The sequence below is a fragment of the Argopecten irradians genome, chromosome 9 (genome assembly GCF_041381155.1).
Source record: "Argopecten irradians isolate NY chromosome 9, Ai_NY, whole genome shotgun sequence".
NCBI lineage: Eukaryota > Metazoa > Mollusca > Bivalvia > Pectinida > Pectinidae > Argopecten > Argopecten irradians.
Genome location: NC_091142.1, coordinates 3,739,132 through 3,761,856, shown reverse-complemented (window position 1 = coordinate 3,761,856; position 22,725 = coordinate 3,739,132). Strand labels below are relative to the sequence as shown.

General features: G+C 34.9%; 1 protein-coding gene across 2 annotated transcripts in view; it reads right to left on the bottom strand.

The window, feature by feature from the left end:
• The window catches only part of LOC138331116 (uncharacterized), a 28,992-nt gene extending 10,118 nt beyond the window's left edge, over nucleotides 1-18,874 (bottom strand). For both annotated transcript variants that reach the window (XM_069278578.1, XM_069278577.1), the window contains exons 1-16: nucleotides 18,717-18,874; nucleotides 17,928-18,008; nucleotides 16,727-16,959; nucleotides 16,340-16,427; nucleotides 8,551-8,763; nucleotides 8,224-8,391; nucleotides 7,428-7,625; nucleotides 7,013-7,183; nucleotides 5,781-5,801; nucleotides 4,551-4,837; nucleotides 3,997-4,083; nucleotides 3,035-3,424; nucleotides 2,836-2,927; nucleotides 2,099-2,162; nucleotides 1,353-1,535; nucleotides 167-408 (exon numbers count right to left, since the gene is read on the bottom strand). In XM_069278578.1, the coding sequence (XP_069134679.1) occupies nucleotides 167-408; nucleotides 1,353-1,535; nucleotides 2,099-2,162; nucleotides 2,836-2,927; nucleotides 3,035-3,424; nucleotides 3,997-4,083; nucleotides 4,551-4,837; nucleotides 5,781-5,801; nucleotides 7,013-7,183; nucleotides 7,428-7,625; nucleotides 8,224-8,391; nucleotides 8,551-8,763; nucleotides 16,340-16,427; nucleotides 16,727-16,959; nucleotides 17,928-17,988 (2,498 nt within the window). In that variant the 5' untranslated portion in view covers nucleotides 17,989-18,008; nucleotides 18,717-18,874. The remainder of the gene's footprint in view (nucleotides 1-166; nucleotides 409-1,352; nucleotides 1,536-2,098; nucleotides 2,163-2,835; nucleotides 2,928-3,034; nucleotides 3,425-3,996; nucleotides 4,084-4,550; nucleotides 4,838-5,780; nucleotides 5,802-7,012; nucleotides 7,184-7,427; nucleotides 7,626-8,223; nucleotides 8,392-8,550; nucleotides 8,764-16,339; nucleotides 16,428-16,726; nucleotides 16,960-17,927; nucleotides 18,009-18,716) is intronic.
• Between the last annotated feature and the right edge of the window lie 3,851 nt (nucleotides 18,875-22,725).

Below are 22,725 nucleotides of genomic sequence, written 5' to 3'. Positions count from 1 at the left end.
TTTTAAAACAAATCAGAAAAAAAGTAAAGTTAGACATCCATAATTTTAATTTTACAACATTTGAATGATGAACATCCATGGGCGGAATTCACAACTCAAATTTTTGAAAGCTTGCCGTTTGAATATAAAAGCTAACATACCAGTAACGATGCCAATATTTACTTGCCTATACGACTGTGTGAAAGAGTTTGGATGATAGCGATAACCCCATTGACCTGTCACTGGTTCCTCGCAAGGCATGCTACCACCTTTACTAACACAATCGTTTGCTTTATGTCCATCAAGATCCCCACAGAGACCGGATATTCTCCCCCTGTATTCATGAACCGTGGGTGTTATATAGATATCTAGGAGGCCACGATGCATTCTCATCGCCACGTGGATGACTGAACCAGTCGGCAAATATATCTGAAATATAAATAAAACACAATCTATTATTAAAAACCAATTTGATATCTTATTTACTTTGAAAACATTATAAACTATAATAGTGAAGACCATTGCCTATAATATGTATGTATCTGAATAATGTGAAGCAGGGCTCGAAACGGTGACCCTGGACGTGCTGGTCCGTTTCTCTGTCGACCCAGCTAAAGGAAAATTCCCTCTAGCACGAAGGCAACAGCATAGCTTATTACGATAATACTTAATTAAACGCTCTGAAAATATTTTCAATTGAAATAACCTACTATTGAATTTACCTACGAACAAAAGAAACAGTGGTGGGAAACATTAGTTATCCATTAAGCGATTTCATGCATCTTCAAAAGTATCGTATAAGTTCTCTGTCATACACTACAAACGCCACTACAATTTTGCCAAATCGGTGCGATGGTAAATTTCACTGGTAGCTAACCTTTAGAAAGCCTTATATAATGATATAGTACGCTAAAAATTTACAGCCGTCAACGCCAAGAAGAGGAATGGTCTTTCATATTATCCGTAGCTTTCCATGCCATTTTACGATTCAGATTAAGAATTACAATTCTTACAATGCATTAGTTTTAATTTCACAGGTACAAATAAGATTTAAAAATGAGTTTTAGCAGTACTGCCAATATCATTATGTTTATATCTACAATGTAGTGAAATAAGCACAAATTGAGACCGTGAAGTCAAAATGTGGTCTGCAATTTCATTTCATATTTGTATATTAAATTTTACAGTTCATACATTCTGTGTTGTAACTGATGTTTATAACGCATCATACATGCTTGTCTGAATGATTTTCATAACTTAATGAATCAAAACTTAAGGTTTCAAATTCATTACTGAAGAAAGAATATCTTATGAAATTTTTCTCCCATCCCCATTTATGGCGCATATAACTTTAACAATTGCTTTATACTTACTTTATAATTCGCATTTGATTGTTTGACCACTGTCAGAACACCGTCGAGGCATGATTGATACCTAATGTCATATGGGCGATTACACAGGTAGATTTGAAACACATCTTTGCCTGCAACAACTACAAGTCCACATGCACAATACGGGGTTCGACTGCCATAACAGGACGTGATTTCCACTTGTACCTGCAAAACATTATGATAATAAATAGGGACCGCAGAATCAAACCAAATATAGATTTTTGGAAATCCCCTTTTGGACATTTGAATATTTCGGAGCCTGCTGATTGGGCATTAAATTAAATGTTTGGGTAAGGCAATACACGAAGATGTAAAATATGTAAAGAAATTTCAAAATTCTGTCAAGTTAGTTTCTGACAGAGGGAAGTAAACAATAATGGAATCTCATGAAAATTTTGGTAATTTTTTTGGTGCGGAATTCAACACAAGATGGCACCACCCACATAAAAGTTTAACAAGATAGTAGATCGTAAAAAAATATTAACATGTACATGTATGTGAAATGACCTTCTTCAAAATCATGTTTACAATAATTTTAATAAACCCCTCTTTTACTCACAAGAAAGAAAATGATAGTGTATGAAATAATGATCGGTTTTATACTGTATATTTATAGAGCGGGTTTCGCCATGAAAATGACAATTAGGCTATTACACATTAACATTAACATCTAGCATTTAGCTTTAATCGAAAAGTTATATTCCCCCAAATGAAAGAAGTGAACATACTTGTATTGGAATGTTTTCATGTTTGAAAAGCAGAAATTTCCCGGGGTACTGTAATTCATATTGCCTGTGAAAGAAAAAAATTATATAATATAATATTGTTATTGTTAAATTGTTACTACAATAACATACAACGAATCCCAACAACGAAAATGAGAAAAAACAACTATTATATGTAGGTCCTATACACATACTCAAAACCTAATTATGTGTAAAAGGAGAGGAGAAAATGTAAAGACCACAGACCGAAGGTTTAACTCCGGGAACATTTACCGGATGCTCCACTGATGAAAATAATTACTTTCAGATAATCAACTCTGTCTAATTCCGCTTTTAAAATTGGCAATTTTGCCTTTAAATCAATCAATGGTATAATTGTAATATTTTGTATAGCTTACGGTTTAGTTACAGTTTACATGAGGATTTCGTTTTAAGCACGTTTAAGATAATTATCTATAATTTTAAGAATTGCACAGTATGTGTTTCTTCAAAGGGTTATTCAAAGCAAGGCTGGGGTTATTCAAAGCAAGGCTGGCATTCATTTAATAAATAACATTCTGACAGCCGTTAAAGTGTTTACATATTTTACAGAAATTACTTTGCAAAATATGAAAAACTAAACAAATTGCAGTAAAAGTATATTATAATCATATCACAGAATTTGTGGATTTTATCTTTTATGAACACTTGATAACACAAAGCAAAATTGTTAATTGAACAAAAGGATAATCAATACTTGCATGCCATCAAACGACCTCATGTGCGGATCACAAAACACCTGGCATTGTTTCCCTTGCCAAACATGATCATCTGATCCTTCATTCACGTTTACCTGGTATGAACCAAATAGGTTATGTTAATGATGCTCAGTGTCCATATCAAATAATGCATGACAATTTAGAACAGTCATTATCATATTGAAAATCAAAAACTACGAACCTGGACAGAATCTGATTTTGCATTTCCCCAGAATTGATGATGGGAACTGGATGTTTCCAAATGGAAGAAGAACTGCCTCGTGGTCAGACCATATAAAGCTCTCATACTTTCCACAGAAACTAACTCGACTGAGTAAGTCTGTGGATCCCATACATCACTGCTAGTAGCGGTTGTCAATCCCTGTATTTCTATAGCACATTGCCCACGGTGATGAAGCGTGTTGCTGTGGCAGACATTCTCTGTCGACGTTTTCATTACATGGAGTTTAAGTTTACAGTTGTCGGAATTCACAACCCAAGGTGAACTAAGGGCACATCCGAAAGGAACAGTCTGTTTGAAGTACACTGTACCGCTATGACCACGTTCAATAGAGATCGACTGATTCAGTAACTACAAATTTTAAAATACAAACACAAGCATATCTTAGGTAAAGAAGGTTCAATACGCCAGTACCAACCAACCGATGAAATTAAAAAATAGTGATATCGTTGTTTAAATACAAAATGTTTAAAGATGCCCCACCGCTGACAAATGGTAATTTTTCACTATCAAAAAGAGGAGCAGACGATTTGGTATTTTTCTTCAATTACAAAAGTTACTTACTTTACACCATTTCCACCATGGAAAAGTTTGAGCTTCTAATTTTACTTAAAGTTTGAAATATAAATAATAATTAATTGCACCCCGAAAAAATTCCCTGACACTATATCCTATATGGAATGAAGTACTGATTGCGCATGCACCAAAATCGAAACAAATATTTTATATTATTTTTTGTGTTAATTAGACATACATATACACGATTAAACACCAATTATTGTTCAAATAAAGAGTATCATTTATGCTCTGTCGGCGGTGGAGCATCTTTAAATATTTTGGTTCCAATATGTGTGTTTTACCTTAAACTATATTGCCAACATGATTTTGAAATACATTGGGTCTGACAAAGCTATAATGTGTACCTTTATTCCTGCATAGAATCCCTCGCTGGTCACTAGAGATCCAGTTCGTCCGTTTTTAGATGCTCTTGCACCAACACTGCATGTGATCTGACAGACAGAAAACATTAAAATGATAGTAATCTTAGACAGTGTTGTATTTAAATAAATACTTAAGGAAAGTACACTAACAGCACATATCTAAATATCAGTAATAAATGCTATATTTGATGTTAAGCATTGATAACCGGTTTCTAATCATGGTACCATTAAGGCTATTACAGAAAACGTTGCAAACCTCTGTGTTTTAATTTTCACCTAATTGTTTGTAAATGACCAAATGTTTTCTAACTATCTAAACATTTTTATTTTTTTGTGTGTGTCTGTGTTATTATTCTGCGATGTAGGTCAGGGGAGATTATTTCAAATACTATTGTTCCTAATGTTAGCACAATGCGAACCAAATGTACCTTGATCCAGTTAATGCATTTTCACTAAACCCATCCTGCCTTTTTGTATCTAGTGTACATAATATCAGTATTTGAATGTCCAGCAAAAATGCTTGAATATATAGTTACCGTTATCCCGGCTGTCAAGCCAAACTTTGACATGAGAGTGCCCTCTGTTACGGAAGCTGTCCCTGTATCGTAAACCACCAGCTCGGTTCCAAAGTTCACGTAGCTTCCGTCCACGTAAAAGTAGATCACGTAGAAATAAGCATTGTTTTCATCTCTTTCAAAATCGCAATGGAAACGAAGAAAAGGATTTACGTCGGAATCATGGGCATTGTTCGACATCAAGCCACCGTTCCGTAGAAGTTCAAACTTGACTTTGACCCTGGTTGGTCGATAGGATGGAGGAGTATCTGACATATTGGGGACAAACAATGTATACTTGTTTTATTATATACCTTAGATTAATGTCGTATTAGACGGAATTCATATTGAAAAAAATGGCATGAAATTTCGCAAAAAAAAGACAACCGTTGTTTAATAAAAAAAACATGTAGCATGAGAAAGCAAAGCAAGGTTTAAGTACTTTTAAATAGTTATGAAACATACATATTGAAGTAATTATTAAAGATGCTCCACCGTCGACAGAGCATAAATGATATTCATCATTTGAACAATAAATAATGTTTAATCGTGTATATATATGTCTTATTAATACAAAAAATAATATGAAATACGTTATTTTGCATTTGGTGCATGCGCAGTTAGTACTTCATTCCATATAGGATATTTATAGGATTTTTTTTTCTGGATGTAATTAATTATTTTTTATATTTTCATCTTACAGTAAAATTAGAAGTTCAAGCTTTTTATTGGTGGAAATTGTGTAAAAGTAAGTAAGTTTTGTAACTGAAGTAAAATACTAAATCGTCTGCTCCTTTTTTAATAGTGAAAAAATACCAATTGTCAGCGGTGGAGCATCTTTAACGATTTATAGATACTCTATATCCAGTATATTAGCCCGGGACAGAAACCACACTCTTTGATACAAAGTTAGAAACTATTAGATCAATAGGCCGAAATAATTATCGTTTAAGCTATCTTTATCCTTAAATAGGCACAAATTACAATGGAGGGTATAGTTGGGTTTATACACAAACTTGTGTATGATATTGTCTATGAGTTCGTATGACTAATGTCATTTTATTTAGTGTTGTGTTGATTAATTCTGTCTGGTTGATTTTATCAGAGTGATGTTGTTTTTTTCTTTTTTGGGGGGGATGCCACTCTTCTTTATCAAAGTATGATAAATAAACAAAAACTGCTGATTACATGATAATTAAGATGGAAACCTACCATTTGAATCTGATGGTATATCTGTAAAATAAGTTGAAACAGCGAGTCAACATATACATAAAAATGTGATATGATTCCTTGTACATGTTTATGATAAAATATTTTGGTTAATAACATGGAAGACATATGTCTGTATAGACAAATTTGTAAATGATTAGCGAGCAAGTCAAACATCTTCGGAGATCTTTTTTAAATCAAAATATTTAACTGACGTCATGTAACAAAAGCACGAAAAAGAATCATATCCCTTTGTCTATAACACTGATTAATCGATTAACTTAGCTATGATGATAAGAGGCTTAGACACCTTTAATGTATATGTCTTAATCTCCTATATCTAGGTCTTTTGTTATACGTGATTAAATTTGTAAGGACATACACATGCCTCGCTAAATAAAGAAATATATCCCCTATCATCAGGTCTTTTGTTATACATGATTAACTTTGTTAAGATAGAACATAACTATGCTTATGTAAATGCAGAAACATATTATATACATTATCGGAGGCAGGCGTAACGTTATCGGCTCATCACAAGCTGTCTTTCTGTCCATCAGCAGATAAAAACACAAATGACGTAAGCTTTGTGGAATTGCCAATTTTCGCACCCGTGTCTATATTATCAGTGTGACTTTAAAAACTGTTTGTACTAAATGATGGTAATTACGCCGAGAAATATCCGTACCTGTTAATTTATGGACGTGTTAAGTAAACGTTTTGTATATTGTTTGAAAATACATCCATATAATACAACAACCACACCGGTCCGCAACGTATTTAGCGTAGTTTTGTATGTCATCTCAATAACACAGATGTATATTCAAATTAATTTATAAATGATTTTGCAAAGTGGAGGTAGCATTAGTATAATTGATATGACACTAAACGAATACATATTTTACATTTTGATCTAGGATATGTGGCTTATCTGATAGATTGCATATTTACGTTGACCGGATCACACGGAAATCGCATACTGGCTTAGAGCTGAGTCAAATACATATGCGAATAGTATCGATAGTTTGACACTAAAGTATTAATTAAAATATATATTACGATAGTGTCATAGTGTCATATAAGAAGATATGGTTAAAAGTACCCAAATCAAACTATTCATTATATTGATATCATTATCATATATTGCTAATGTAATTCCATTTTAATAGCCGTGTTGATTATAAGGTATTTAACACTATTGTATGCAAACATTTTCGCCATAAGTACATACTTACCGAAGCAATAAGCACTGTTTGTCGGGGGTGAAGGGAGATCGTACATGATGTGAGACGTACAGTTGGTGACGTAAGTTGTCATCTTCTCATTTTTACACTTCTCACCTGTTGTCTGATTGGTAACACACAAGGGTACAGCATGTTGCTTTCCATCAGCGGCTGGGAGTGTTCCTATAAAAGACTTAACGAGTTACTTAAAGGGTGTGTATGGTTGATACTTTACATGGAGAATGATGTATTTCACAAAAACTTACAAGGCGTCAACAATAAATGTGAACTTGCATTTATTTGTACACAGGTAAAATGAGCAAACAGAGAACAAAGACATAACGAGAACAAAGGAAAACAAAGTACAACAGAAAATAGAACGAGAAAACGCTGGCATAATAATAGTTAAAATTGTGATTGGGTTTACCATTCATCCAGATTTGTGATTCAGCCCCACAACGTGGTCCATCCAGCTCAGGACTTCGTGTGAGGAGCTGATACTGTCCCCCTGAGTACCAACCCTCTGTTAGAGTTATCCTTGGAGAGTTAGGATCTGTGTTTGTTGGACGGTAACTTTCTACGTTTGGAATCGTTCTTGGCGATGAGTATGAACAAGGGTCGGTGTCTAAATTTCACAAAAATAACACATTTTACGATTTATAACACGAGATATTATGAATTCTATATTAGATGATCTGTTTGAAATTCAATTGAGTTTTCTTGTCATCGTCCTATTTGACTGTTATGGAATGATTTTTAATTGACAGTGAATTATGAGGATTTCCTGTTGAAGTTGCTGGTTAAGTTAAAATTCTGTCGCTATTGATTCCGTGGAACTAAACTGTTACTTCTGATTGCTGACGAAGTCATCAATATGCAATCACATTACCTGTTTCAATGAAGCACATAATTATTTGGCTTATATTTGTTTTGCTAAAACCACATCAATTTGTCTTTTTAAATTCCATTAAATCAATGACACAGTACTATTAATCATATTGCGGTGATATAGCAGAATGAGTGGATGGAACGATGGCATAAAATGGTTATAAGGTTTAACTGGATACTCAAGACATAGCTTTTATATTTCATTTCCCAATACAAGCATCAGCATAATCATGGGGCAAAAGAAGTAATGCGTAGTCAAACTATTCACAATTTTTCGGGTCGATCTACCCATTTTATCAAGACAGCTAGGAAACCAATGTAGTCTCGCTACTTACCGAAGCAGTACGCACTGTCACTAGGAGGTGTACTGAGATAGTACATGACGTGTGTCGTACAGTTTGTTACTAACGCTGTCATGTTGTTTACACACGTATCACCTGTTGTACGATTCGTGATACAAAGTTGTCGGGGATGATTCATTTCATCAGCATCTGGGAATGTACCTTTATCCACAAAAAAAAAAAACAATAAAACATCTTATTACAAATTACAAGTACAAATACAGCCTACGATATAGATTGCTTTCGCAGTTTAACAAAGAAGAGAGGGAACCAAGCAAAGTTCAGAAGATTCGTTACCAAAAGAAAAGGGAAGGAACTCACCATTCATCCAGATTTGTGATTCAGCCCCACAGCGCGCTAAATCTAGGTCAGGGCTTTTAGTAAGGAGCTGATACTGTCCTCCAGTGTACCAACCCTCTGTCAAACTGATGCTGTGAGTGTTAGGTTGTGTGTTGGCGGGGCGGTACATCCTTACGTTAGGGATTTGTTCTGGTGTTGAGATTGAACAGGGGTCAATTTCAAACGGGGACATATCTGGAAAGGAAATAGTAAATTAGACGTAAAGTGGTGAACAAAAAATAAAACATTTTGATATGATTAAAATTTCCTGGATTTCGTATACATCATGCTTGTATCTGTAATCTCAATAAAGATTTCCCTGTCCTTTTTTCTATCCCGGTTTAAAACAAATTCAAAGATTTCAAAGGGCAAAGAGAAATATGCATTTACTCACTGCATCAAATTTGACTTTTCCTTTAACTTGTCAAAAACGTTATAAATCGTTTTTCACTCTTACGAAATTAATTTACATATTTTGTATCGAGACTATTCAAATACGTTTAACATGGTAAACATCAACAAAATATGTGTAACGATCCGAAACAGCGAATTTTACACACAGGAATGTAAATTCATGACATCGTCATATTTCCCATCAGAACAACGGAGTCCTAGCCCCGATCTGGGGATGGTTATAAACTCGGCTACACTCAACGTGATATACGTGATTAAAAGACAATAATCATATTTATTTTCATTACTGATATTGACATAATTAATAGAATGTATATTTTATTACTGTAATTACTTGTGTCATGAATAACTGTCGAACTAACTGGCGATTTGAATCCGGCGTGTTAACGTTAGTGTAAAGTATTGAGATTCAACAAATAACGAAAATAACACAAAGTACATATATTTTTATCAGGAAACATGTATAAATATGTTCTGTTATGTTCATGGAAGTCATCTGAACCATGCTGCGAGGTTGATAGGTCATAAAACGTCGTATTCTAGCCAAATCACGTCTTTGTAAACGACAGCCTGCTTTCCGTGTTTTTCGCCATTTGTTATGATTGAATATCGCGTATTCCGCACGCGCTATGTAACAAGCGTTTTGATTGACTCGGACTCGTTGGATGATCACCAGCGCAGGCTATAGGAGTGGTGAAATCGGACGGAAAGTCAGAACTTATTTCCAAACAAGTGGTCGCCTCTTCTGGCCCTAAACTTTGGAAGGTTTTGAGTCATCTCGCAACCAATGACCTAATAGTAGCTCATGTGGTTCGAGACCTTCTCCGTATAGGGAATCCGACGTTCTAACTAATGGAAATAACTCTTATAGTGTTAAGTTACAAAGCCCTAAGAATATGAGTGTTGTCCGTTGGCGAAAACGGGGAAACTATTTGTAGATGAAAGCACCTCCGTCTATAGAATCATTCCATGTTCTTAAGCTAGTAATTAATGTTTATTATAATAGTTGTATATAGTTAGGTGGTTTTTTTTTCCATTTTCGGAACATCATATAGTTGGAAGCACCTCCGTCTATGGAAACGTTCCATATTTTCATAATGTGTTCAAACATATAGATAACTATTCAGTATAGAAAACAATGTGTAACCTTCGGAAATATTCATGTATCCAGTACCTGTACTTGATGATTTGTGATTATAATAAATTATAAGTTGATTTATATTCCTGATTTTGTTCTTTTATGAAGAAGTGCTAGACTGGAACCGAATCCCAGTTTCCTGTTCCCTAGTGCTAGATTTGTGTGTTAAATGTACGCGACACCTTATCAAACTCAATACCCTGAAGGACTCTTGACAAATCTCTATTTAAAATACAACTTTGCTAATTCTAAATTTATTGATAAACTTAAAAAAAATTAATATAATATGAATTTACTCTCGTAAAGAGATCAAACTCCTGATTCATGTTAGAACACCTGTGAATCATATGCTAGCGGGGACTACTTTGTTAGTTCCTTAAACTGCTGGTGAACGGTGTAACATTCATTCAAGAGTTTTGATCAAACACTTTTTTTGTGTCCTTTCTATAATTTTTTTTATTTAAATATCAATCAAAATGAATCCTTTTCATATTCATAAAAATAATAGATTCCTGTCAGATAACTTAAAGTGTCACATGTTGATTTTGTGGTTGTATCTCATTTACCCATATATTATGCAATCTAACATTCAGTTTGTCTTCAGACACTATTTGAAGAGGAGATAACTCACCATACAAACCAGTAACTTTTGTGTTTACATGTTTTCTATAAAGGAAGCTGTTATACTTATTCTATCTCTTACCAAAGCCAGTACCTGCCATGGAATGTCAACCTTACCAAATATCTACAGATGTCAAGGACATCAACTTACTCAACTCTAATTCCAGCTTAAAGTGACTTTTACAATTAATTAACATTTTTGTTAGTGAGCATTAGGGACCATAACATTGTTGTCAACTGGAAAAGATCACATGAAGGACAAGGAGTGTGTATATCGACATGGCCAAGATTCCAATATGTTGCATTAGTTTTATCATATATGCAGAGAATCAGCCAGTTAAATTACAACTCTACCTGTGATTATCAGTGTTAAACAACGTCCCTACGTCATTCATTACCTTACCGATGTCCAGAACAGTCATCGTCATTTATTACCTTACCGATGTCCAGAACAGTCATCGTCATTTATTACCTTACCGATGTCCAGAACAGTCATCGTCATTCATTATTACCTTACCGATGTCCAGAACAGTCATCGTCGCACACATCGTTATTACCTTACCGATGTCCAGAACAGTCATCGTCATTGTTACCTACCGATGTCCAGAACAGTCATCGTCGTTATTACCTACCGATGTCCAGAACAGTCATCTGTCATTTATTACCTTACCGATGTCCAGAACAGTCATCATTCATTCTTACCGATCCAGAACAGTCATCTCATTATTACCTTACCGATGTCCAGACAGTCATCGTCGTTCATTACCTAACCGATGTCCAGAACAGTCATCTCATTCATTACCTACCGATGTCCAGAACAGTCATCGTCTTATTACCTAACCGATGTCCAGAAAGTCATCGTCCATTCAGCAACAGTCTCATTATTACCTTACCGATTCCAGAACAGTCATCGTCATCTACGATCCAGACAGTCATTCATTTACCTTACCGATGTCCAGAACAGTCATCGTCATTCTTACCTTACCGATGTCCAGAACAGTCATCGTCGTTCATTACCTACCGATTCCAGAACACATCGTCTTCATTACCTACCGATGTCCAGAACAGTCATCATCTTTCATTACCTTACCGATGTCCAGAACAGTCATCGTCATTCATTACCTTACCGATGTCCAGAACAGTCATCGTCATTTATTACCTTACCGATGTCCAGAACAGTCATCGTCATTCATTACCTTACCGATGTCCAGAACAGTCATCGTCATTCATTACCTTACCGATGTCCAGAACAGTCATCGTCGTTTATTACCTTACCGATGTCCAGAACAGTCATCGTCATTTATTACCTTGCATCGTCGTTCATTACCTTACCGATGTCCAGAACAGTCATCGTCGTTCATTACCTAACCGATGTCCAGAACAGTCATCGTCGTTCATTACCTTACCGATGTCCAGAACAGTCATCGTCATTTATTACCTTACCGATGTCCAGAACAGTCATCATCATTCATTACCTTACCGATGTCCAGAACAGTCATCGTCGTTCATTACCTTACCGATGTCCAGAACAGTCATCGTCATTCATTACCTTACCGATGTCCAGAACAGTCATCGTCATTCATTACCTTACCGATGTCCAGAACAGTCATCGTCGTTCATTACCTTACCGATGTCCAGAACAGTCATCGTCGTTCATTACCTAACCGATGTCCAGAACAGTCATCGTCGTTCATTACCTAACCGATGTCCAGAACAACCATCGTCGTTCATTACCTTACCGATCTCCAGAACAGTCATCGTCGTTCATTACCTAACCGATGTCCAGAACAGTCATCGTCGTTCATTACCTTACCGATGTCCAGAACAGTCATCGTCATTCATTACCTTACCGATGTCCAGAACAGTCATCGTCATTCATTACCTTACCGATGTCCAGAACAGTCATCGTCGTTCATTACCTAACCGATGTCCAGAACAGTCATCGTCATTCATTACCTAACCGATGTCCAGAACAGTCATCGTCATTCATTACCTAACCGATGTCCAGAACAGTCATCGTCGTTCATTACCTAACCGATGTCCAGAACAGTCATCGTCATTTATTACCTTACCGAACCGATATCAAACATCACGTCACGTCCATTCATTACCTTACCGATGTCCAGAACAGTCATCGTCATTCATTACCTTACCGATGTCCAGAACAACCATCGTCGTTCATTACCTAACCGATGTCCAGAACACCATCGTCGTTCATTACCTTACCGATGTCCAGAACAGTCATCGTCGTTTCATTACCTTACCGATGTCCAGAACAGTCATCGTCATTCATTACCTTACCGATGTCCAGAACAGTCATCGTCGTCTTATTACCTTACCGATGTCCAGAACAGTCATCGTCTCATTACCTTAACCGATGTCCAGAACAGTCATCGTCTTCATTACCTTACCGATGTCCAGAACAGTCATCGTCATTCATTACCTTACCGATGTCCAGAACAGTCATCGTCGTTCATTACCTTACCGATGTCCAGAACAGTCATCGTCATTTCATTACCTAACCGATGTCCAGAACAGTCATCGTCATTCATTTACCTAACCGATGTCCAGAACAGTCATCTCTTCATTACCTACGTTCCAGAGTCATCGTATTATTACCTTACCGATTCCAGAACAGTCATCGTCATTCATTACCTTACCGATGTCCAGAACAGTCATCGTCATTCATTACCTTACCGATGTCCAGAACAGTCATCGTCATTCATTACCTTACCGATGTCCAGAACATCATCGTCATTCATTACCTTACCGATGTCCGAACAGTCATCGTCTTCATTACCTAACCGATGTCCAGAACAGTCATCGTCTTCATTACCTCCGATTCATTCTCACCTACGATGTCCAGAACATCATCGTATTCCCTACGATGTCCAGAACAGTCATCGTCATTCATTACCTTACCGATGTCCAGAACAGTCATCGTCATTCATTACCTTACCGATGTCCAGAACAGTCATCTCATTAATTACCTTACCGATGTCCAGAACAGTCATCGTCGTTCATTACCTAACCGATGTCCAGAACAGTCACGTCGTTCATTACCTAACCGATTCCAGAACAGTCATCGCATCATTACCTCGATTCAGAACAGTCATTCATTCATTACCTACCGATGTCCAGAACAGTCATCCGTCATTACACGTCATTCCTACTACCGATGTCACAGAACGTCATCGTCTTCATTACCTTACCGATCGACCAGACAGTCATCAGTTCATTACGATGTCAGAAGTATCATCTTACTTACCGATGTCCAAACCATCGTCTCAGAACGATACGCACTTTTCATTACCTAACCGATGTCCAAAACAGTATCGTCATTCATTACCTTACGATGTCCAGAACAGTCCATCGTCGTTCATTACCTTACCGATGTCCAGAACAGTCATCGTCGTTCATTACCTTACCGATGTCCAGAACAGTCATCGTCGTTCATTACCTTACTGATGTCCAGAACAGTCATCGTCGTTCATTACCTAACCGATGTCCAGAACAACCATCGTCGTTCATTACCTAACCGATGTCCAGCTCCTAACAGATCATCATCACATTACTTTTGATTTCAAGAACAATTCATATATAGTGTCACATTATCATAACTCTGACGCCCAGAACTACCAATTTCTCCTTGCAATTCAGAACAATCGAAGACATTGTGTTATCAATGTCAGAACAATTCTCTCCAAGTGAACAATGTAACATCATCATCATATTTGAATTAACTTTTTCGATATTATTGTCTAAATGCAAGAGCCAAAAGTGAATTTATACTTTCTGAAGACTTCATTAAATTTTACCAAAACTGACTTTAAACAGCAACTTCAAAACAGATTATCTTGATCGTTTTCCTTCTAAATGTGTCAGTAATTTAGATGGTGAAGTTATGAATATCTATACACATTATCGTGCTTCAGTACTTAAATATTTACTATCAGATGCTTTGTTTTCCATTTTGCAAAAATTCTCTTTTACCCTGAGAAGAATATATGTATGTTATGGAATATTTCATGCTATGTACATACTTGATACTGGCCATATCATGTTTTTTATACAATTCCGGTACCGGGTAGTTATAATGTACATATATAATTTTCAAATACCTGAACATACTCTATTTTTGCATATCAACCTGATATCAAACTACATTCCAATCATACAACACTGTATTACATATACCGTATGATTGTGATTTTTTTTCCTTCTCATTTTGATTGCTTACCTTTTTTAAATGATATTCGTTATTATAGTAAGTCACTATACATTTAGCAAATCTACATTGCCTATACGATTTGTATACTAAGTGACTTCTCATTGTCAATGTATGATGCTCATTATCATAACTATGTTTTTAAGCAAATATGCAACTTACTATATACAAAACATTTCAATGTCCTGTATACTTTATACCTATTTCATTCCTGTACATGTACTCAATTTTTGATTTGAGGACAAATCAATTTAGGAAGAAAGGGAAGCATTTCACCAGTGCAAATACTAAATTTGCACAATTTACCATAGTTTTCTCTTTATTCAAATAGTATATATATTATTGAAAATTAATATAAAATCATTATCAAAACCATTTCTGTCAATATGTAAGTCATTTTTATTTTACCTGTAATTAATTATCCATTGTCAAGTATATCCTAGCTAGGTGCCACAGTTAATCCCTTACTTCCTGGGACAAACAGGAAAGGATGAAACCTTCAATTATCTCAAACCTTTCACTTACATTTATAGACATGTTAATTGGTTTCTCATATTTTTGCCTTGAGAAATACATTTCACTCTATTTTGAGAACTTTGAGTAAAAAGGCAATTGCCACCTGTCACTATAATTTAGAGTAGATATAAAATTCATATTTAAGGAGATACGAACAGTTAGTTAGTGAGAAGTTAGTGAGTTGGAGAGTCTAGTTAGGAGTATAGAGTCAAAGATTCTTATATTTGGATTTTACCTCTACTTACTGGATTTTATATGAAGTTTATTACGGATACGTAGAATTATTTGACTAATTCATCATGGTGACTTGACTTTCCGTTACGACTTCAACTCTATATATATATTTGTGACTATTGTGTATTATAATTGGATTATGTGTAATTTTACCTCTCACTTGCAAATAAACAATCGTATCATATACTATGTGTTAATTGTGCCCCGCTAATTTCCCCCATCATGACTACAACATCAATTCTAACGTGACCTGCCCAATCCGACCAGGGCTCCGGTCACATTTCTATCGGTAAAAACGAACATAATTATGGTAGGAACATGTCACACGACCCGTGGTTGTTGAGTATAAAATGTATTCCACACTCCTTATTGATCTCTATTAAGTTACAAAAGACACTATCTAAAAGTTATTTTAATAATAACTCACCCGTTAGGAATTAATTCTATATTCAACTAATAGTCATTGGTAACCTTTATTTAGACCACTTGACATAACCAATCCATCCTTCTATCGTATATGATGTTTAACAAATAATGCCACATTTTAAACTCATGTTGTAAATACAGAGTATAAGATTTCAATGATAAATATTCACATCTGGAAAACGCATGCAGCTTACCGTGTGGTGTAAGTTTTTTGTACACAGTCCGCTTCAATATGCAGTCACAGGTAAAACGATATGTGTGGATTCCATCATAAAGAACAACCTAGTAAATTGAAAAAATGAATTTGCTTAAATCTTTATAGAAAAATGGTTCATTAAATGTATTACTGCGATGGCAGTGTTGTGTCATCGTTGCCGTTCTTGCGCTTTCATTTCGACAGATGTCACTTAATAAATGTATGCATCAGAGCATTTAATCGATTCTGGATTGTTTCTAAAAGCTTCACAATTCCAATTCGATTAAACAGTTACTTAAAATAATGTATAATAACTTAAGTTTATAAAAATTAAGTAAATAGAATTACCTAACTAATCTATCATTCATTGCATTTTTAGTCTCACCTTTTGTACATTGATCCAGAAAACGTAGTAGTAGTAGTAGCTCATGTAAATGGCGATTTCATTTATTTTTCCGAAATCGATGTCAGTAGTTATTACCCTTTCTTCATTTTGCACTAGGTTATTACCAGTGTAAACCGCTCTGGAACTTCGTGTGCCGTAGATATTGAGAATTATTTGTATGTGATTATAAACATATAACTCGCTAATGTACACGGTAACTGTCCAGCTAGCACCTGTAGTACAAGATAATAGCACTCGGATAATTAATATCATATATTGAAATAAATACAATTTAATAAATACATGTTGTTATTAACTTTGAATACATTGAGAGAGAGATGCAGTCGAAGTCAGAGCTGGTATACAGGTATGATCACATGTTAAAGCGATGCTGTGCCATAGATCATGAATTCAAGGCCCGGACAGAACACGAGACATTAACTTGTTACTCTTCGTCACTTGTGTTTCCGGAATATCATATATATCTTAAAATATTAGAATTATTCCAAATCCAAAATAAATAAAGTAGCTTAATTACATAATCTACAAGCTACTGTACCAGGATATAAGCAAATACTACATAACTTATACATTGGAACTTCCAAGTTCTCATTGATCCACTCCAGTTTTGTTTTATTATGTTCACTTAATCATTCCCTTAAATAATCTCTGTCATATATTTAGGCACTGTTGTCACTTTTCTTGAATTTCAACGGGTCAAGAAGGAAATTTTGTTTGCAAACTGTGAATCTGCCTAGCGAATTATCACAAAAGTTTGCAACCATGATATTTTTCATAACACGATGAAATCAATGATCGTGTTCAATTAATCAAAATAACTTAATTGAATAAGATAAATTTACAAGTACGATTTCGTTGATTGCCCAAGGGCATATTTTCCCAAATCAGTACGCAACGTCAATGTTTCTATTGTGTCGTCGCGATAACATTGCGCATTCTCGGATTTGTTTTATAGTGGTATAAACACAGGAATCGACCAATCAGAATGCAAAATGTAGTATGAAACCAAAGAAACGGTCAATATTATTTCATTAATAAGGTGCATTAAAATTAAAATGCATTATTACCAAATCTGTTCATCCGGAAAATTATCACCTGACCGTATGGTTAAACAATGGTGAACAAACAATGATATTGTCTAGTCACACAACATGCATACACAATGTAGTATAATACTTACATTTCCCTATCTGCACACCGCACAAGAGAATGAAAACAAGTTTCAAATAATCCATTTTCATGCCCCGTTATACCATAAGGCCTGTAACGATAGTGTGACATAAATATACAACATCATTTTAAATTTGAATGCGTATTTTCAAGTGTCATTTCAAACCTTAAGTAGTCAAATCAAGTTTCTTTTTACACCCAGAGACATACACTAATGACGATTAAGGCTTTATTACATTGCTACTTGATACCATACAACCTAGTTTCGTCAATGCGTCAAGAAAAACTGTAATGGTATTTTCTCGGTATAATTTATATATTATTTCCAACAAATAGGTCGGTTTTTACTGGTAAGAACACATTCAACAATCGGGATTCGTGTTAAAAATATCACGCAATGTTCATGTATGACGATTTCATCGAACTTTTTTTATTCTAAAAGTGTTTAATTCGGCATTATAACATAATTTAAATTGTCAGTAAATTTCATAATTTTCCAAGGACAGTTTTTATACAGCATGAACATGGTGAAAGTATGAAGAAATATAAAATTACAGAAAGGTCATATCATGTGTTATAATACATTTCTGTATTTTATATTCATGATATATCAAATGGATGTGGCATTAACAAAATTTTTTCAATGTATTTTTTTATACTTTTTGGGAAAAATACAATATCCCTAATATGTTTTAAACATAATTACATGGAGTATATGTAGAAAAAGTAAGAAATGTATTTTAGATATCTGTTGTATCTAGTATATTACCAAAGAGCAAATTAAAGAGCTAATACTTACCTTTAGATCAACCCCTGTATGTTTAACATAGGTTGGTTGTAAACGGAAGGGAGAGATTCTATACCGGCGACTTCTGCATGGCAATACACTTGTGATTTGTGAATTGCAATATTTTAATTTTTATTTTAAGCAATCGAACAAAAATTTGATTGGTTGACTATATAGAAAGCCCAATCTCTACAGTACACCGATTCCGTACGTAGGCGATTATTCCGATAATTACTTGAAGGACAAATGTTGCTCAATAGGAATAATACAGGGGTTCGTTTTGCACACGACACGGCAAATATATAGATATGTTTATTCTAAACCTATGAATATTTCTTTTATTTGCTAATATGATTAGACCAATCATATGTTGAAGAGCAAGCACGACTACTTTTCCCGTTATTTTTGTAACATATACACGTGTTACCTGTCATTAAGTTCCCTACACCTACAGTTGTAACAGTGTGTTCCTAAAACACATATGTATCAATTTTCATTCACATTGGATGATGTCTTATCATCGACGAATCAGAAGCCTCTATTTCATTATCATGGCAATGCTGTGTTTCTAAACCATTGTGATTGATATACCTATAAACCCTAAATACAAAAAATATCAATTTTACTGAATGAAAAAAATCTAAAGTCTTACCAAGAAGAAGCCGTGATAACATCTTGATATAACTTTCGTATATTTGATGGTGATTAAACTACAATAGTGAATATTTAGAAATAAATATTATAGAATCAAATGTAACTATAGTTGTTTTCGTTGCATTTCTGCCAAATTTGGCCCTGACACTTTTATACATGTTGATATAATCAATAGTATTGGCTGCGTGATACCCCATGTGCACTGAGGATCTAAGTTCTCGATCACGATCCAAACGAAATACACCAGGAAGTTCAGCGTGTCACTGACTGTAAACGATTTTATCTATCCCCTGATCATGTCAGCTAAAACAGCCTTTGATTTGAAATTTTATCTTAAATCTCTCTCGCCACCGCTCAATTAACACTGTTTAATTAACAATAACATACATGGTTGTATTAGCAATATCTTAAATCTCTCTAGCCACCGCTCAATCAACACTGTTTAATTAACAATAACATAAATGGTTGTATTAACAATAGTAAGTGTGGCACAAGTTATATTAGGTAGTTTATATCACTAGAGACCAAATGTAATTATAATCAAAGAGGTTAATGATATGTTCTAAACAGGTAGGCAGTATCGTATTTACGATATGTTTTAAATGTGTAGGCAGTATCGTATTTACGATATGTTTTAAATATGTAGGCAGTATCGTATTTACGATATGTTTTAAATATGTAGGCAGTATCGTATTTACGATATGTTTTAAATATGTAGGCAGTATCGTATTTACGATATGTTTTAAATATGTAGGCAGTATCGTTTTAATTAGAACCTAACAGATCATTAAGATACAAAACGTTATATCATTTGTGCAGCATTGTATCAATTTCAAATTCTATAAAATCAAAAACGATGAATAGGAATGGTTTAACTTTTCTACCTTAACAAATTTATTCGCAATGGAATAAATCCCAATTGAACAAACACCTTTAACCATTTTTATATTCTATCATTATTCTAACAGCAAAGCTGTAGTATTCTAACTGCATAGCTGCAGTATTCTGACAGCATAGATGTGGTATTCTTACAGCATAGCTGCAGCATTCTGAAAACATAGCTGTAGTATTAAACTTTCAACAAATAACAAACAAAATTAATTAATTAGAACTGTTGCCAGAGTGGCGAACTTATACCCCTCTTGGGCTAGTTAGACAATTTCATTAGGAATAGCTCCATTAGTAAAGGGCATTTTAGAATCCTATATATAAGGCCGCGGTGGCCGAGTGGTTAAGATGTCCCGACATATTACCACAAGCCCTCCACCTCTGGGATACGGGTTCGAATCCCATGTGGGGCAGTTGCCAGGTACTGACCGCTGGTCGGTGGTTTTTCTCCGGGTACTCCGGCTTTCCTCCACCAACAAACCTGGCACGTCCTTACATGACCCTGGCTGTTAATAGGACGTAAAATAAACAAACCAAAGAATCCTATATAGTTTGCTCAACTCCCCAACTCCCCTGTAAAGTTGTGTCTACAGGCAGACTGCCGGACAACCCGATTCCAGAATACCTCCGTAACTTTGTTGCGTGGGGTATAAAGACAAAACTATGACGTTTTGTGTCCTAACCTTAAACATCCCTCCCACAACCCCCCCCCCCCCCCCCCCCCAAATAAAAATTATATGTTTATGTTGCCAATGGTTTACTTCGACAAGCGGTCTAAACTTATAGAGGCAATTGGAAAACGTCGGCACTTTCCGTAAACGAGAAAGAATCTTGTCGTTTACGGTTAGTTCCGAAGGTTGTCGTTTACGGAAAGTTCCGAATGTTCCCGATTAGTTTAGAGGATCATGGCTCTACCACAAAGTAATGAACTGTATGATAAACCACAGTAAAGTACACTGGTATGACCATATCAGTATGGGTAATATTCTTTCAGAGCGAATACAGTACTATATATTTGTCAGGTATTCTAATACGTGCACAATGTTATCTTCATTAAGTACGTGTGGTATATATCCGATACAGATATTTCCAAACAATTGTGCATTCTGATAAAGGATTATTTGGCTAGCGCGCTTTATTATATATCGAAGATCGTTACGGTTAGTGTTGACACATACTTTATCATCAAAACAATATGAATAAACTCTACATGGGCCCGGATGATCATAAGCTGATTAGCTTAATCACTTCATTATTGATATTTCCATTTTTCAATTGCTGCAAAAATAATGATTGCATATTCAATTAAATTCAGTAAGGATTGTAGTTCTAATATTCTTGAAAGTTCATATTAATACCAGAATTTATTTTGTCTTGATTTGAAAAAAAATGCCTCTAAGCTTTAATTAGCATAATCACTTTTTGAACAACTGTTCACTGGCGTATGTACCGTTGTTAGCAGTTGCATAAGTATTTTCTATGTCTAATATCAACACACGATAAAAACATATCTGTATGATCAATGAGAGGTATCTTGATACACGAAATTATGATTTGAAGCAACACAAGACTTGGATAGCGAAACATAATTTCGAAATGAGTTTCATAAAATATCAAGTGAAAAGAACACTGATATGAAATGAGATTTACCAAAAAATGGAATTCGTTTATTTTAGGAAGTTTTATATGCCGCTAGGTAAAGAAGAAAATTGTTGCCTTTACCGTTTTAAATTGAATGCATTGAAACAGTTTTTTAATCTAATTATTGTTAATTAGAATGAACATTTTCCACTGAATGGTCACATACTATAATGGTGTGACATCAGGAAGTATTCTGACTTTATTTAACATATTTAAATTCAATTAAAGTGATATGCAGTTGTCTCCCTTCTATTATATTTCACAAATAATAGTCTCCCCTGATATATATTTTTTTTCTTATAAATAATGCGCACTATATATCACATGAAGTGAAATCTGAGTTTGTGATATTGCCATTTGACTCTAATTTGTCCTTGTTTTTTATACTGACATTTGACCCTGACTAGACCTAGTTTTGTGATATTGTCATTTGACCCTGCTTTGGCCTAGTTTTTATACCGGCATTTGACCCTGATCTTACCTAGTTTTGTGATATAACCTTTTGACCCTTATCTTACCTAGTTTTGTGATATAACCATTTGTCCCTGATCTTACCTAGTTTTGTGATATAACCATTTGACCCTGATCTTACCTAGTTTTGTGATATAACCATTTGTCCCTGATCTTACCTAGTTTTGTGATATAACCATTTGACCCTGATCTTACCTAGTTTTGTGATATAACCATTTGACCCTGATCTTACCTAGTTTTGTGATATTACCATTTGACCCTGATCTTACCTAGTTTTGTGATATAACCATTTGTCCGTGATCTTACCTAGCTTTGTGATATAACCATTTGTCCCTGATCTTACCTAGTTTTGTGATATAACCATTTG